Here is a 16594-nt window from a genome sequence, read left to right as displayed (position 1 = left end):
AGGGGTATTATCTCTATGCCAAGCTATGTTTTTCAGATCGTGAAAACTAGGACACACTTCCCCTTTAAGAAAGAACACTAACAAACTTGAAACTGTACATTTAAAAACGTAGAAAACAAAAGCCACCTTTATTTGTTGGTTCTTCTGTCTTAAATTATAAGGACTCTGGTTTGGCAGCCATTTGTGTAGTGGGTTTTTTTCACCCTTCTTACTTTTGGCTGATCCACTGATTGGAATTGACAACAGTGGTGTTACGTTTTCAGAAAGGATGGGTTAGACTGAAGCATTTAGTTTTAAAAGCCCTCTACCCACAGTATTAACTTGTAATAATGTTTTCATTTTCAACCTTTTTCATATTTTATCAGCAGAAAACTTCAGGGGTGAGTACAAAAGACTCTAGTTGGCATGAAAAATGGGGGTATGTAAAACTGGAACAAGTTCAAATCCAGACCGGATAGGCCTAGGCCTGGTTTTATTTGCATCCCCAATATCTCCTTTTCTTGGCTGCACCTCGGCTGAGGGAAGTCTCTTTTCCAGAAGCACTATTAAGATTTTTATTTGGACTGGTTTTAAGTGGCGGAGGTAGACATGCCTGTAGTTATTTCAGTTTGTTTATATGTATTTTATTCAAATAAACTGAAAGTATATATTTTTTATTTCTGTGTGTTTCATGAGTTTTTAAAATGTTGTTAACCACTCTGAGCCTTAAAGATGAATTGGGTTATACAAATAAATAAGGTAAGTACAAGCACTTAAGAACTTCTGAAAGCTACAGAAGACAGAGTGCATTGAGGTAAATAGACACAATTAGGAGACCCTTTCTAGAAGCTTATTTCGTGCAGGGTGGATGATTTTATGAGGCACAGGCATATTTATATTGCTTTTAATTTTTATGCAGAAGGTGATGTGGTAATTACTCAATAATTTACTTGATAGATTTAATGGGAAAAGGAAGAAAAGCATTAAAGAAGAACATGTAATGCATGGCTTCTATAATAAACACCTACAAGTGTCTCTACTTTTATCCTTGTAACTTAAAAAGATTTACAGAGGTGGCTCAATAACACTGTAGACTGAGTAGGAGTGTGGTGATGGCAGACCTGAAATATAAAGAATTTAATTCAAGGTTACTTTCAAAGCCAGTAATAAATTGTAGTACAGTAACAAAATCTTACTCCTCCATTTCACAGAAGGAAAAATCACTTGTCTTTCAAAATCTCACTCTTTTAAAAGAAATAGGGCAATTGTAGAAGATAACTTAGGTGATCATTCTGTTTGTGATGAATTCAGTGGTTTGTATATTCTTTTCTATGTTCCGTTTTGTTTTTGTTTCATCCTGGTTGTCAGTGTCCCTCTTTGCTGTTTGTTTAATTCTTGTCCAGACATACAGTGCTTTTCTTGGGAATTTTTTTTACTCTTTCTTTAATTTAAAAATATGGAAGGTGTTCATAAGTATACTAGCTCATGCATTTTAACAACTGTGGAATACATAAAAGGGTGTGGAGCAGAACCCCTGATCTATAAGATTTAGAGCTAAGTAATTTCAGGTGGCAGGGAGAGCTACAACAAGGCAAGCAAAATACATATAGTAGGTGATGGAATTAGTGGAAAGATACATTTTTGGAATCATGCTGAAAAAAATAGTAGGATAGGCTGCACTGCAAGATGTTGGTCCATACAATCATATATGAATGTAATATATTTATTTATTCTGTTTGTATGTTGCTTTTCCACACAAATGTGCCCAAAGTGGCTCATAACACCAAAGAAAAAATGCATATCAATATAACATTACAATAACAGTGCAACGACTGTTCAAACTCAATATAACAATCCAAAATAACATTCTGTTCTTGATTTTATGCTGTTCACAGCCATGATATTTTTTCTTAATGTTGGCAGTCTTACAGATTACTTATAAAACCCTGACTGTCTTGGGCCCTAAGTACGTGAAGGAGTATATCTCCCTATATAGTCCTGCCCAGGAGCTAAGATTGGCTGGGGAGGCCCTCCTTAGTCTTCCATCTTTGGGAACTATACACCAGATAGTGATGTCCTTCATGGTGGCACCCTGGCTTTGGAACTCCCTGCCACTTGAAATTCAGCTGCCACTTATGCTGCTATAGTTTAGAAGCTAGCTTACTACATGGCTTTTTACTTAGGCTTTCTGAAATTTTCATTGATGCTTAGCTGAGAGTAAGTGACCTATTGTGTTTTTTATTGTTAGGTCTGTGCAATGTAATTTCATTGATGATGATGTCATTTCACCTACCCTGAGATTTTCAGACTAAGGGCAAAATATAGTCCAAATTAATAAAGTTGAAGAAAGATAGAGTGTGTGTGCGAGCTGGAGAAAGAACTCAATATATATGAGAGGATGGCGCTAACAGACTGGGGATGAGAGTGAAAAATACACACTTTGTTGTCAGCTGGTAGATTTGTTAGGGCCCAGCAAAATCAGCCCCCTTTAGGATCCACACCTTAACGTGGTGAGGGGGTTTGAGAGTGTTGAAGAAGCTGAGAGCAATGCCGTCAGGGGTCTAGACCAAGAGGCTAGACTCCTAGCAGGGGCACCCAAGGCGGAATGGTCAAAGCTGAGACACCAGACTAAGTTGCATCCAAACTCAGAGGAAGGCAATGGAAAACCACCTCTGAATACCTCTTACCACAAAAGCCTTACGAACAGAGTATCCAAAATGCAACACAAGATAGTGCTGGAAGATGAGACCCCCAGGTCAGAATGCACTCACCGAGCTACTGGGGAAGAACAAAGGACAAGTACGAGTAGCGCTGTGACTAATGACACAGCTGGGTCAAAGCCGAAAGAAAGCCCAGAGGCTGATGCACACAGATGCGAAAGGAGAGTCCAGAGTTGTACAACACACATAATAGGAACATGGAATGTGAGAAGCATGAACCAGGGAAAGTTAGAAATTGTCAAGCAAGAAATGGAACGTATCAACATTACAATACTTGGCATGAGTGAATTATAATGTACAGGAATGGGACATTTTCAGTCAGGCAACTACAAAATACTTTATGCAGGAAGTGAGAAATCAAGAAGAAATGGGGTTGCTTTAATAGTGAGAAGTGATGTAGCAAAAGCAATTAGGAGCTACAATGCAAGGTCTGAGCGAGTTATATCAATGAGATTAAACGGGAAATCTATTAACCTTTATTTCAGCTGCCAGTTATAGTGGCTCTTGCTTGTGTAAGGGGTGTGTGGTGTGAGTGTATGTGTGCGTGCATGTGGTGTGTGTGGGTGTCGGTCTGCATTATGTGCCTGGGAGAGAGGATTCAGGTTTATGTGGGAAGATCTGAGGGGGCCCCAATTGGTGTAGTGACGGGTAGAGGGAGATATGACATTGTGCGGAGGACTTGCCAGGTGAGGGGAACTCGACCCAGGCACCTAACGACTGTGTCTTGTTCCGGTCCTCCCCGCATCCACAAGTATGTTGGTTGTCCTATCAGCCAGCTCTCAGATCGCTGGATGCTGCTTTTAAATGCCAGATCGGTACATAAGAAGATCTCCCTCATCCACGATTTAATTGTGGATGAGGTGGCCAATCTGGCATGTATAACTGAGACCTGGGTGGGTGAGTAGGGAGGAATCAGTCTCTCCCAACTGTGCCCGCCTGGATACTTGGTTCAGCATCAGGGTAGACCTGAGGGCCGGGAAGGGGGAGTCACTGTAGTCTATAGGAGTTCTATCTCCCTCTCCAAGCACCCTGTCCATGTGACTACTGGTCTGAAGTGTTTGCACCTTGTGTTGGGTCAAGGGGACAGATTGGGGATTCTGTTGGTGTACCACCCACCCCGCTGCCAAACAGACTCCCTAACTGAACTGACGGAGGTGGTCTTGGATATATTGTTGGGATCCCCTAGACTGTTGGTGCTAGGGGATGTCAACGTTCATGCTGAGGCCACCTTATCTGGGGCGGCTCAGGACTTCATGGCCACCATGACAACCATGGGGCTGTCCCAACATGCTATTGGCCCGACACATGTAGGAGGGCATACTCTAGACTTGGTTTTCACAACTGAACATGGAGATGGTGATCTGAATGTGGGGAATCTTACATCAGTCCCTTTGTCATGGACAGATCATCGCTTGTTGAAGTTTAGACTTACAACGGCTTCTCCCCTCTGCAAGGGTGGGGGACCCATTAAGATGATCCGCCCTTGGAGACTAATGAATCCGGATGGTTTTCAAAGGGCTCTGGGGAGTTTTCCAGCTGATAGGGCTGGCGCTCCTGTTGAAACTCTGGTTGAACTGTGGAATATAGAAACGACCCGGGCAGTTGACATGATCGCTCCTGCGCGCCCTCTCCTGTGTAGAGCTCACACGGCTCCATGGTACACTCCAGAGCTCAGAGCGATTAAACAATATAGGAGACGGCTTGAGTGCAGATGGAGACGGACTCCTGATGGATGCAATTATGCACTGGTAAGTGCCTATACTAAGTTGTATCTAGAGGCAGTGAGGGCGGCAAAAAAGTGTTACTTAGCTACCTCTATCAAAGGATCTATCTGCTGCCCAGCGGAGCTCTTTAAAATTGTCCGAGGGCTATTACATTCTGGCCCTAGGGACATGGTAGAACCAACTAAGGCTCGCTGTAATGAATTTGCTAGGCACTTCCAAGATAAAATCTTTTGCATCCGCCAGGACTTGGACTCCAATGTTACAGCAGTTGAATCATATGAGGTCTCCAGAACACAGCCTTGTCCTGATTTTTTGGATGAGTTTCAGTTGGTGCAGCTCGAGGACGTTGACAAGGTGCTTGGACAGGTGCGTTCAACCACTTCTGTGTTGGATCCTTGCCCCTCTTGGCTAATAAAAGCTAGCAGGGATGGAACTGCCGGCTGGGCCAGGGAAGTGATTAACGCCTCATTGTGAGAGGGAGTGGTCCCTAACTGCCTGAAAGAGGCGTTAGTGAGACCGCTTCTGAAGAAATCTTCCCTGGACCCAGAAATTTTTAATAACTATAGGCCGGTAGCAAATGTTCCATTTCTGGGCAAGGTCCTAGAACGAGTGGTTGCGGACCAGCTCCAGACACTCTTGGATGAAACTGATTATCTGGATCCATTTCAATCGGGTTTCAGGCCTGGTTTTGGCACGGAGACAGCCTTGGGCGCCCTGTACGATGACCTTTGTCGGGAGAGAGACAGGGGGAGTGTAACTCTGTTGATTTTCCTTGATCTCTCAGCGGCTTTTGATACCATCGACCATGGTATCCTCCTGGGGAGGCTCGCTGAGCTGGGGGTTGGAGGTACTGCGTGGCAGTGGTTTTCCTCCTACTTGGCAGGTCGTCTGCAGAAGGTAGTGCTTGGGGAGCATTGCTCGATACCCTGGACCCTCCAGTATGGAGTTCCGCAGGGGTCAGTTCTGTCCCCCATGCTCTTTAACATCTATATGAAGCTGCTGGGTGCGGTCATCAAGAGTTTTGGAGTGCGTTGCCACCAGTATGCTGATGACACGCAGCTCTACTTCTCCTTTTCATCTTTTTCAGGTGAGGCTGTCAATGTGCTGAACCGATGCCTGGCTGCGACAATGGACTGGATGAGAGCTAACAAACTGAGGCTCAATCCAGACAAGACTGAGATGCTGTTAGTGGGTGGTTCCCCTGACCAGATGGTGGATGTTCAACCTGTCCTGGATGGGGTTGCACTCCCCCTGAAGGAACAGGTTCATAACCTGGGAGTACTTTTAGAACCATCCCTGTCACTTGAGGCTCAAGTAGCCTCAGTGGCACGGAGTGCCTTCTACCAACTTCGGTTGGTGGCCCAGCTACGCCCCTATCTGGACAGAGACAACCTTGCTTCAGTTGTCCACGCTCTGGTAACCTCTAGACTAGATTACTGCAATGCGCTCTACGTGGGGCTGCCTTTGAAGATGGTTCGGAAACTGCAGCTTGTGCAAAATGCAGCGGCCAGATTGTTAACACGGACCAGGCGGTCCGAACATATAACACTGGTTCTGGCCCGCTTGCATTGGCTGCCTATATGTTTCCGAACTCGATTCAAGGTGCTGGTTTTAACCTATAAAGCCTTACACGACTTGTGACCATGATATTTGATGGAACGCCTCTCCCGATATGAACCTACCCGTACACTGCGCTCAACATCGAAGGCCCTTCTCCGCGTGCCTACGCAGAGGGAAGCCCGGAGGATGGTAACAAGAAAAAGGGCCTTCTCAGTGGTGGCCCCCGAATTATGGAACAATCTCCCTGATGAGGTACGCCTGGCGCCAACTTTGTTGTCTTTTCGGCGCCAGGTTAAGACCTACCTCTTCTCCCAGGCATTCTAGCATTTTAGCATTTCAGTATTGTAGCATTTAGCATTTTAGTATTTTTAGTATTTCAGTATTTTAGTTTAGTATAGGTTTATTTGGAAATTTAATGAGTTATGTTTTAAATTGATTAATGTGTGGTTTTAAATTGTATGTTGATATTTTGATGTTGTGAACCGCCCAGAGAGCTTCGGCTATGGGGCGGTATAAAAATTTAATAAATAATAAATAAAATAATAATAATAACATAACCATCATCCAAGTCTACGCTCCAACATCAAACGCAGAAGAAGAAGAATTGGAGAGATTTTATGCAGAAGTACAGGAAGAAATAGATCACAGACCAAAACAAGATGTGCTGATTACCATGGGGGACTGGAATGCAAAAGCAGGGAACAGAGAAGAACTAGGAATTGTGGGGAAATGGGGCTTAGGAGACAGAAATGAAGCAGGAGAAAGACTTATTGAATTCTGTGAAGCCAATAATTTGTTTCTTGCAAACACATTTTTTGAGCAACCTAAAAGATGGCTGTATACGTGGACATCACCAGATAGTCAATATAGGAATCAAATTGATTATATAATTGGCCACGGAAGATGGAGAAGTTCCATACTTTCTGCAAAAACAAGACCAGGAGCAGACTGCGGTACAGATCATGAACTGGTCGTATCGAAAATCAGTGTAAAGTTAAAGAAGAACAAAGCAATGATAATGCCAAAATACAATTTAAATAACATCCAAGAAGCATATAAAGATCAAATAAGGGGCTTTAAACTTTGTTGACAGAGAACCAGAAGAACTATGGAGTGAAGTGAGAGACATGATCAGGGAAGAATGCAAAGAGACAATACCTCTAGTTAAAAAGAAAGACCTCAATGGATGACTGAAGAAACTCTTAAAATGGTTAAAGAGAGAAGGAAAGCAAAAGCAAAAGGAGATAGAAACATGGTCAGAACCCTAAATGCAACAATACGGTGACAAGTACATAGGGACAAAGAGAACTATTACAGTAGCTACTGTATAGAAATAGAAGAGGACAACAAAAAGGGTACAGCAAGAGCCCTATTCCAAACAATTAGTGAAATTAAATGGATATTTAAACCAAGAGCAGGGATGTTGAATAATCAACAAGGGAACACACTGACTGACCGAGATAAAATAAAAGGAAAGTGGAAACAATACCCTGAAGGACTCTATAAAAGAGATGCAAGGATGACAGATTTGTTCACGGAGGAACCATATGATGAAGAACCAGAAATTTTAGAATGTGAGGTAAAAGCTGCTCTTAAAATACTTGGAAGAAACAAATCACTGGGAACAGATGGCATACCAATAGAGTTGCTACAAGCTACTGAAACTGAATCTGTCCAAATTTTGACAAAAATTTGTCAACAAATATGGAAAAGATAACAATGGCCTACAGAATGGAAGTGTTCAGTATATATCCCATTTAAAAAAGGGGGGGGATCCCACAGAATGCAGTAATTATTGAACTATTGCCTTATTATCTCATGCAAGTAAAGTAATGCTCAAGATTCTACAACAAAGGCTCTTACCATATATGGAGCGAGAAATGCCAGACGTCCAAGCTGGATTTAGAAAGGGAAGAGTACCAGAGGTCATATTGCAAACATACGCTGGATAATGGAACGGAGCAAGGAATTTCAGAAGAAAATCACCCTGTGCTATATAGATTACAGCAAAGCCTTTGACTGTGTAGTTCATGAAAAACTATGGAATGCTTTAAAATAAATGGGGGTGCCACAGCATCTGATTGTTCTGATGTTCAACCTATACTCTGGACAAGATGCTACTGTGAGGACAGAATATGGAGAAACCAATTGTTCCCAGTTGGAAAGGGTGCGAGATGGGTGTATTTTATCACCCTATTTGTTTAATCTGTACACAGGACATATCATACAGAAAGCGGGATTGGACCAAGATGAAGGAGGTGTGAAAATTGGAGGGAGAAATATCAATAATTTAAGATATGCAGATGATACCATACTCTTAGCAGATGATGCTAAGAATGCTGATGAAAGTTAAAGAGGAAGGCACAAAAGCAGGACTACAGCTGAACGTCAAGAAGACTAAAGTAATGACAACAAAAGATTTCTGTAAATTTAAAGTTGACAATGAGGACATTGAACTTTTCATGGATTATCAATATCTCGGCACAGTCATTAACCAAAATGGCTAGGACTAGGGAGGGTAGCTAAGAGAGAACTAGAAAAGGTTCTCAAATGCAAAGATGTATCACTGAACACCAAAGTCAGGATCATTCAGACCATGGTATTCCCAATTTCTATGTATAGATGTGAAAGTTGGACAGTGAAAAAAGCGGATAAGAGAAAAATCAACTCATTTGAAATGTGGTGTTGGAGGAGAGCTTTGTGCATACCATGGACTGCGAAAAAGACCAATAATTGGGTGTTAGGACAAATTAAACCAGAACTGTCACTAGAAGCTAAAATGATGAAACTGAGATTATCATACTTTGGACACATCATGAGAAGACATGATTCACTAGAAAAGACAATAATGCTGGGAAAAACAAGGGAGTAGAAAAAGAGGAAGGCCAAACAGGAGATGGATTGATTCCATAAAGGAAGCCACAGACCTGAACTTGCAAGATCTGAACGGGGTGGTTCATGACAGATGCTCTTGGAGGTCACTGATTCATAGGGCTGCCATAAGTCGTAATCGATGTGAAGGCACATAACAACAACAACAACAACAAGCAAAATCAGATACACATGGCTGTGTTTCAAGATCTGTGGGAATACTGGTTACCAATCTGGAGGGCTAGAGGCTCTGAAAGATTACTAGTCTGAAAGACACAGTCTAAGGCAGGCATGGCTGAAATTACAGAGGTGGCAGTAAAAGGTGCCAGACATTGGTAGTGTAGTGCAAGACAGGCAAGAGATCAAGTTGCAAAGGCAGCAACCTAAGCACCAAAGGTCCTAGAGGTCAGGTGCCCAGGCTCTTAAAGACATCATCAAGTTATGGAGCAGGGATGGGGGGTGGCTAGCACAACAATTCCGACTGGGGAACCAAGCCTACAGAAGCAGGTATGTGATGCCAGCAGGGCCCCTATTGGCTTTCTAGATCGTCTGATACAGCTGGTATCATCTAGGCATTATCAGAGTGGTACTGTAGAACAGCAAGGATTAGGCCAGCAATCTCCACCTCCCTTGAGCTGCCCTGGTGATACTGAGAGTAACGCACCTGAATCCTGTCGCCAGATTCCCCAGTTTGAACCCACTGGCATCTTCATATTCTGGTGGAATCTGGATGGAGTATTAGGGAAATGTAGGGAGGTAGCAAGTGCAATGTGGCAAAGTGTGACTGAAAATACACACACGATAAGACACGTTTTGTATTAGGTTTGTACAGTTCTTTTTGTATTAGGTTTGTACAGTTCTGCATCCTGAGACTGCTCTGGGTGTCCCAATATGATAGTGCTTAGAAATGCTCTAGGGGAACTTTTTCCCCATCATGAGACTAGCCAAGAGATTGGCAGCTTGCAGTGCTCCAGATATTGTCATTATTATTTAAAGCGTTTTACCCCCATCTTCAGCTGAAAAGGCTCCCAGAGCAGTTAGTAATATGACAGGCTTGCAATCTAAAACACATGACACCATGAAAAGGGATTGGGAGGGAGACAGGAAAAAACACTCTGACACTAGTTCTCCCCTCCCCCATATATATTAAAAAGTATGTAATGCAATTTTAAAACCAAGTTAAAAACAAACATTTTCAAGCAGTACAAAATATTAGTAAAACCAGCATGAGCTAACAGGACCATTCCAAAAAACTCAGCCACAAGCTAGCCATTAAAAGCAGCAGTAAAAGGATAGGGGTGTTATTCTACTAACGTGTCCCATCAGTACAAGATTACAGCTAGCACACTGGGACTTCCTCCCCCATGCACACCCCACACCCTTCCCAAATCTGCTCCAGAGGGTTTGGGGAATCCCTAGAACAGATTGGGGGGAGGAGGGGGGCAAATCCTATTGCACTAGCAGTAATCCTTGCACTGACAGGACCTTGGATTAGCACTACGTTGGGACAAGCTTAAGTTTTTAAGGCTTGTTTAAAGGTGTTGAGAGATGGGGCTTTCCTTACTTCAAGTGGAATTGTGTTCCATAACTGTGGAAGAGGGGCCTCTTTCCATGTACTCACCAACCTGATTGTTTTTGTAGGTGGGCGCATAAGAAGGGTATTTAGGCACTGGTAGGTTAATATGGGTGCAGGCGGTCCTTCAGGTAGCTGGTCCCAAACCATTCAGGCCTTCAAAGATCATCACTAGCATGGTATAAGGAAATACACTGGTAGCCAGTGCTTCTAGTACAATAAAAGTGTAATATACTCTGATGCCTAGCCCCAGCCAGTATTTTGTACCAGCTGAAGTTTCTGAGCCATCGTTAAAGGCAGTCCTACTTGAAGCACATTGCAATAGTCCAACCTGAACATCACTTGTGCATGCATAACTGAGCCAAGAACAGTTTTCTCCAAGTATTGTCACAGCTGGTAAACCAGCCAAAGCTGGTAAAAAGCATCCTGGTCACCACCACCAATACCCAAGCATCCCCGGTGAGCACCCCAGGTGAGCAGCAACATTCCCAAAGTGCAAATTTGAGCCTTCGGCTCTCTGTGCAGCCCTGTCTAGGACCAGGTTCCAAACCTCTGTCAGGAGGAGCTTGTTTTCCTAAACACATCTACTTCATCTTGTCTGAATTAACATTCAGCTTGCTTCCCCTTATCCAACTCAAAACTGTCTCAAGACACCAATTAAGAAGTTCAGCAATCTCCCTTAGATGTGTAGATGGAATAGAGAGGTAAAGCTGAGTGTTTTTTGCATGCTAATGCATGCATCCCCCAGATGTTTCATGTAGATGTTAAAGAGCATGAGGGACAGTATAGAACTCTTAGGCATATAGACCATCAGCCAAGGTGTGAAACAGAACTTGGATGAAATAACTGCTACCAGGTGACAGTTGAGGAAGGAAGGCTTGATGATTTCTCATCAGAGGTGATAGAGTGGCTGGCTTCCCTTCCCTTCCTTTGTTGTAGCCATGGACTAAATTTTTTGAGCAGAGTCTTGCATTTTAGAGTACTATATGTGCAGAATTCTCTGCAGAGATTTGAGAGGGAGACTGCTTCTCTGTACTCATGATTTAGATTATTCCAAGAACTACAGCTCTCATGCTGGCCATGCTGGCTGGGCTGAGAGAGTTGGGAGTCCAACATCTGGAGAAAAACAGGTTGCTCACCCCTGGACTAGGCTAACCAGATTTCACATTAGAGTCCAACTCTGAATCCAGGTGGGTTGCTATTCCTGCCAATTTACAAGTAATCAGGAGTAAAATTGACATAACTTTTAACTCTGATAACTTACCACTAGCTCCCATTTCAATGGAGTTTGTAAGAGGGCCTTTTCTGTGGTGACCCCCCAGATTGTGGAATGCTCTCTTCTCCAAGATGCACTTGGCTTAGGCACAGTATACATTTCAACATCAGGGTGAAATGCAGCTTTTTGCATAGGCTGTTGGTATAGAAGATATTACATGGATTGTATTGAGCTTTATGAAATCCTCGCTGGAACCACATGGGGAAGGGCAGGCTATAAATGTCTACAAATAAACAAATAAATATTATATGTCTATATTTGAATATTACAGGAGGTGAAGAAGGAATTTTTAAAATGTAAAAATTAGGCAAGCCCAGCAGCTGTGAGGCTGGCTTTTAGAACACTGACAGTTGGTTCTTACTGAGCACACCCAACATTATAATTCAGTTCTCAATGCAAAATTTCTTAAATTAATTAAAAATCAGCCAGGCATTTTTTAAAAAACTTTTAAACTGCAGAAGATGAAGGTCAGAGTATGGGGCAAGGTCAGTGTCAGGATTGCAGGTACTCTGTGAACATGGCTGATTTTTAATGAATTTCAACAGATTATGAGAACTCTGACAGAAAAAAGTTCAAAAGGGGTCTGGGTTTTCTCTCTCTTTAGACTTTGAATTCTCAATTCTTTCTGACTGTTTTGTTTATCGCCATGAAAATTTAGAGGGTTGTTAAGGAAGCGTTTCCGAGTTCAGGACTATAAGTTTTGTAAGATTTTGTTTTGAAATGAGTTTATGGGAAGCAACAGAATGGGAAGGGGATGAGGGGAGAAAGACTTGGTTTGTCATCAGGGGAGGGCTATTTCCATCTGCCTTGCCCCACCCTCCAGCCCTGGAAGCCTTCAAACGCAGCAACTTTTAGAAGACTTTCTGGCCCTTTGGGTTGAGCTATGGGGGTTCGGGTGATGGAAGAGATCTTTGTATCAGCTTGGGGGTTAGTTTTTAAATATTTTTGCTTTGGCTTTATTGTTGAGCTTTATAATAATAATAATAATAATAATAATAATAATAATAATAATAATTAATTTGTTTGTCGCCTATCTGGCAATTAGCCACTCTAGGCGACGTACATTTATGCTCATGTATGCTTTGATGTATATATTTTTTTCTTAATGTAGTGATTATACGTTTTATTATGTGTTGTGCTATTGCATTTGGACTATTTGTTGGAACCTCTTTGAGCACATGTGTATTTGTGGAAAATGCAGTATATAAATAAATTTAATAATAATTTAATAATAATAAGGGGGTATTTTCAATGTAACATTGTGGAATGTGAAAAATCCACATTGGTTATAGTATACAGCCACTCTCATGGCTGTATAATATAATAATTACTTAAGCTTGCCTTTAGCTACATAGAACAAAATGTATGTAAAGGCTATTAAGCATTTGATAAAATTCATAATCACACCCAGTTAATTTTATCTGAATTCCCTCCTGTTAAGCTTTTCTTGGCTGGTTTCAGCAATGAGATTATTAGTCTTGTATAGCTGTCTTTAATCATCCTGAGCCAGGAATCAAGGAAAGCATTCTGAAGGTTTCTGACTTTAAGCAGACCTGCACAGCTTGTGACTTACCAGCCCTAAAACAGCCCACTAGTCATTTTAGTTGCTCAGCCAGGCACTACTGGATCCCAATGTATTCAATGGGGCTTACTCAAACAGGGAAGCATGCACAGGACTACAATTCAGTGATAAGGAACTTCACTCACCCAATCCAAAATTCAGAATCATGCCACTTTAAGCTGTTTTGCAACTGTTTTATACTTGTTTTATGGTTATTGGATTTTAAATGGCTTTATTTCTTGTTGTGAGCTGCCTTGGTTTCCAATCCTACCTCAGGGTTGTTGGAAATATTTCATATACACACACACTGGAGATGTGAAAATACATACACTCCATATAATACTTTATTGTCAAAACCAGTTGGCCATTGCAGAACTTTTTTTTTTAAGTGTTACTGTTCTGCCAAATAAAAGCAGTGACACCAAAGTAAGCCTTGCCTAACTGCTTTTTTTTTTTAGGATTGGAGGGGGAGAGAAAGATTTACAACACAATCCTTTTCTGTGTTCACTCAAATATCCCATTGATTTTCAGCACAATCCTAACCATGTCTACTCAAAAGTAAGTCTTACTGAATTCAATGGAGTTAACTCCCAGGTATGTGGAATTAGCATTGCAGCTTTTCTCCCAGAAAAGCTTTTATTGGGAAGGTTTTCAAAACAGGTTATGAATAAGACAAACTGTCCTCTTCAACAGTCCAGTAAAATTTAAACTTGTTTGACTCCTTAATTAGAAAAGTATAACACTGCAACATGTACACTTTTTAAAACTTCTGTTCAAAAATTAATTGAAATATAAAATGTATAATGTGCCATTTTTGCAAGTAATTAAAAAAGCCTGCATGCACACTTTTATTATAACTAAAATTGCTTACTATGTATGCCCATTAAGATCCTGCTGTGATCTTCTGTTGTAGTTCAATTCTCTGCATGTTTACTCAGAAGCAAGTCCCAATCCTGTACAGACAAAGTACTCTTTACGCTGCTAAAAGCTATATATTTACTGAATTCCTGATGTGAGTGAGACAAGCAGGAAAAGGAAACTTCTCAGAACTTGAAATAGGGTTTAGGTATTGCTGGGGTGTGTGTCAACAAATCTTGTCAATCGCAACCCTGACCTCACTTACCTGTCTAAAAATCTGAAAGGGCAAGGATTAGAGCAGCTGGTACTAACAGAAGTTGCGGGGGGAGGCTGACATTTTGGTTTATATCTTTTGAACCAGACCACCCAGAAACTTTATTTTTTAAAAAATGAATGCCAGGAGTCCAGAGATTAAGCTGACTTACCTGGAGACCCAGAGAGGACCCCCGCAAAAATGGAGTCTCCAGGCAAAAACTGGAGCCCTGGAAACCCTAATCAACACTGAGATGAATGTTATAATTCAACTGGCTATGGTGATTGTGATTACCAATTTTTATATGTGTGTTTTATGTTTTACTGTCATTGGATTTTACTGTTGTGAACTGTCCTGGAATCATAACAATAATGGACAGTACAGAAATATTTTAAATAAATAAATAGACCACCTGATACTGCTGCCTGTGTGGGACTGGTCATCACGCAAAATGTAATTTTACAAACTGGTGCCTGAGCTTGCTCCTTCCCCCCCAACAATCTCTTTTTTCCTTGTGTTCCATGTCATTTAGATTGTATGCCTGAAGGCAGGGACTGTCTTGACTCCTATTTGTAAGTGGTTAAGGTGCTGGACCATGACCTGGGAGACCAGGGTTTGAATCCCCACACAATCATGAAGCTCACTGGGTGACCTTGGCCCAGTCACTGCCTCTCAGCCTCAAAGGGAGGCAATGGTAAACCCCCTCTGAATACTGCTTACTATGAAACCCTATTCATAAGATCACTATAAGTCGGGATCGACTTGAAGGCAATCCATTTCCATTTCATTACAAAATAGCCTATTTTGGCTAAAGAGCAAGGTTAAAAAAACTATGAATAAACAATAAAATAATAAAACTCGGGGGAAGGTTGTGCCAAACACCTGCCAGATCACAATGTGTGGCAGATCTGACTATTAGCATATGCTTCAAATACTATCTGCATGTTACAGCTATCACAAACGTTCTCTTTTTGACTTTGCTATAAAATTTATGTTTTGAAGGAACTAAAATATTAGTAGCATTTTGATTTCTTGAATAAGTTTGGTAAAACGGGCAAGCCCCCCTCTCATTTGTAGCACTGGAATTTAGTGTACAGTAGTAAGAGGAAGTTTCCAAATGAATCTCTAGGCACACTTCTACATTCTCTCTCTGTACTGGGCTGTCATTTAAATGTGTTTTTTTAAAAAAAAAAACACTGGGGCCTCTTGAGGTCAAATATTTCATTCTTCCTTTTGGTGAGCTAGGTGAATTGAAAGGTTGCTAAGAGGAATCATCATCATAAAGTGTCTGAGAAAGTAACCTTGGGAGTTGGCATAGGTCATAGCTCTGTGTTTTAACCCTGTTGTGTGGTCTTCCTCATTCACTATTATAACCCACTGGTCCACTGTTGTAATTCTAGTTTCAATAACCCCCCTTTATTTTGCAAGGATGATATATGACAGCAATATAATACATATTCAAGTTTATTTTCCTTGCTCCTCATAGCTCATTTCCTTTCCTTTTCCTCCCTTTCTATCTTTTCTATTTCCTGTGTTTTCATTTCTTCATCCTTCTGCCTTGGGAACTGTAATCACCAGTGTAAAAATATAGATATTTCCAACCAAAAATTGGTACTTGTGGACGTAAAGTTTGCCAAACCATGTTTAATAGGTAGTACCGAAGATTTTCCTAAATGGTTCTCATACACTGTGTGCTTCTCAAAACCCAAGAAAGCCTTACCATAACACAACCTTTTCAATTAAAATGCAGAGAATGCTTTCATTCTTGGACTTTAGAAAAATATGTTTCCTAGGGAAAATCACAGTGAACCAAATTGATAGAGTTACCCCAGGAACAATGGTCTTAATATTGTTGACATTCAGAAATTGAAAACAAGTGCTTCTTGCTCTCATGTCTGCTTTGAAGATGAGAAACAGTGATGCAATAGTATTTCCTTATCACGTTCACCAGAAGTGTGTGAGTGTCATTCTGAAACAGCCCAGTTAACACAGTATTTAAGTTCATAGCTTGGTATGAAAGCAATGACTACTTATAATTATGTTTCATCATGTGCTTCCTTGACATATGTGAGACACTGTTTCAATATGTGGCATCTTTAAAAAGAACAATAACTGTGTGTTTGATCAGTAAATTAACAGACCTAGAGAAGCATTTGACGAAAGGAGCCAGTTTCATGATAACTCTCATGGCTCAGCTAGATGAGATAGTGGCAGGATCC

At 41.3% G+C, this 16594-nt stretch overlaps 1 protein-coding gene across 11 annotated transcripts in view; it reads left to right on the top strand.

Annotated features, from left to right (window-relative positions):
* BBS9 (Bardet-Biedl syndrome 9) overlaps positions 1-16594 on the top strand; it is a 461803-nt gene that overhangs the window by 278688 nt on the left and 166521 nt on the right. The window contains exon 23 of one of the 11 annotated variants that reach the window (XM_061587174.1): positions 14523-14738. The exons of 7 other annotated variants lie outside the window; for them this stretch is intronic. In XM_061587174.1, the coding sequence (XP_061443158.1) occupies positions 14523-14537 (15 nt within the window). In that variant the 3' untranslated portion in view covers positions 14538-14738. Of the gene's footprint in view, positions 1-14483; positions 14739-16594 lie in introns of those variants that run through there. 3 more of the 11 variants (XM_061587172.1, XM_061587179.1, XM_061587177.1) reach the window with 3 other exon arrangements.

This window comes from Rhineura floridana, chromosome 10 (assembly GCF_030035675.1).
Source record: "Rhineura floridana isolate rRhiFlo1 chromosome 10, rRhiFlo1.hap2, whole genome shotgun sequence".
Lineage (NCBI taxonomy): Eukaryota > Metazoa > Chordata > Lepidosauria > Squamata > Rhineuridae > Rhineura > Rhineura floridana.
This window is presented reverse-complemented; position numbering and strand designations above follow the sequence as displayed.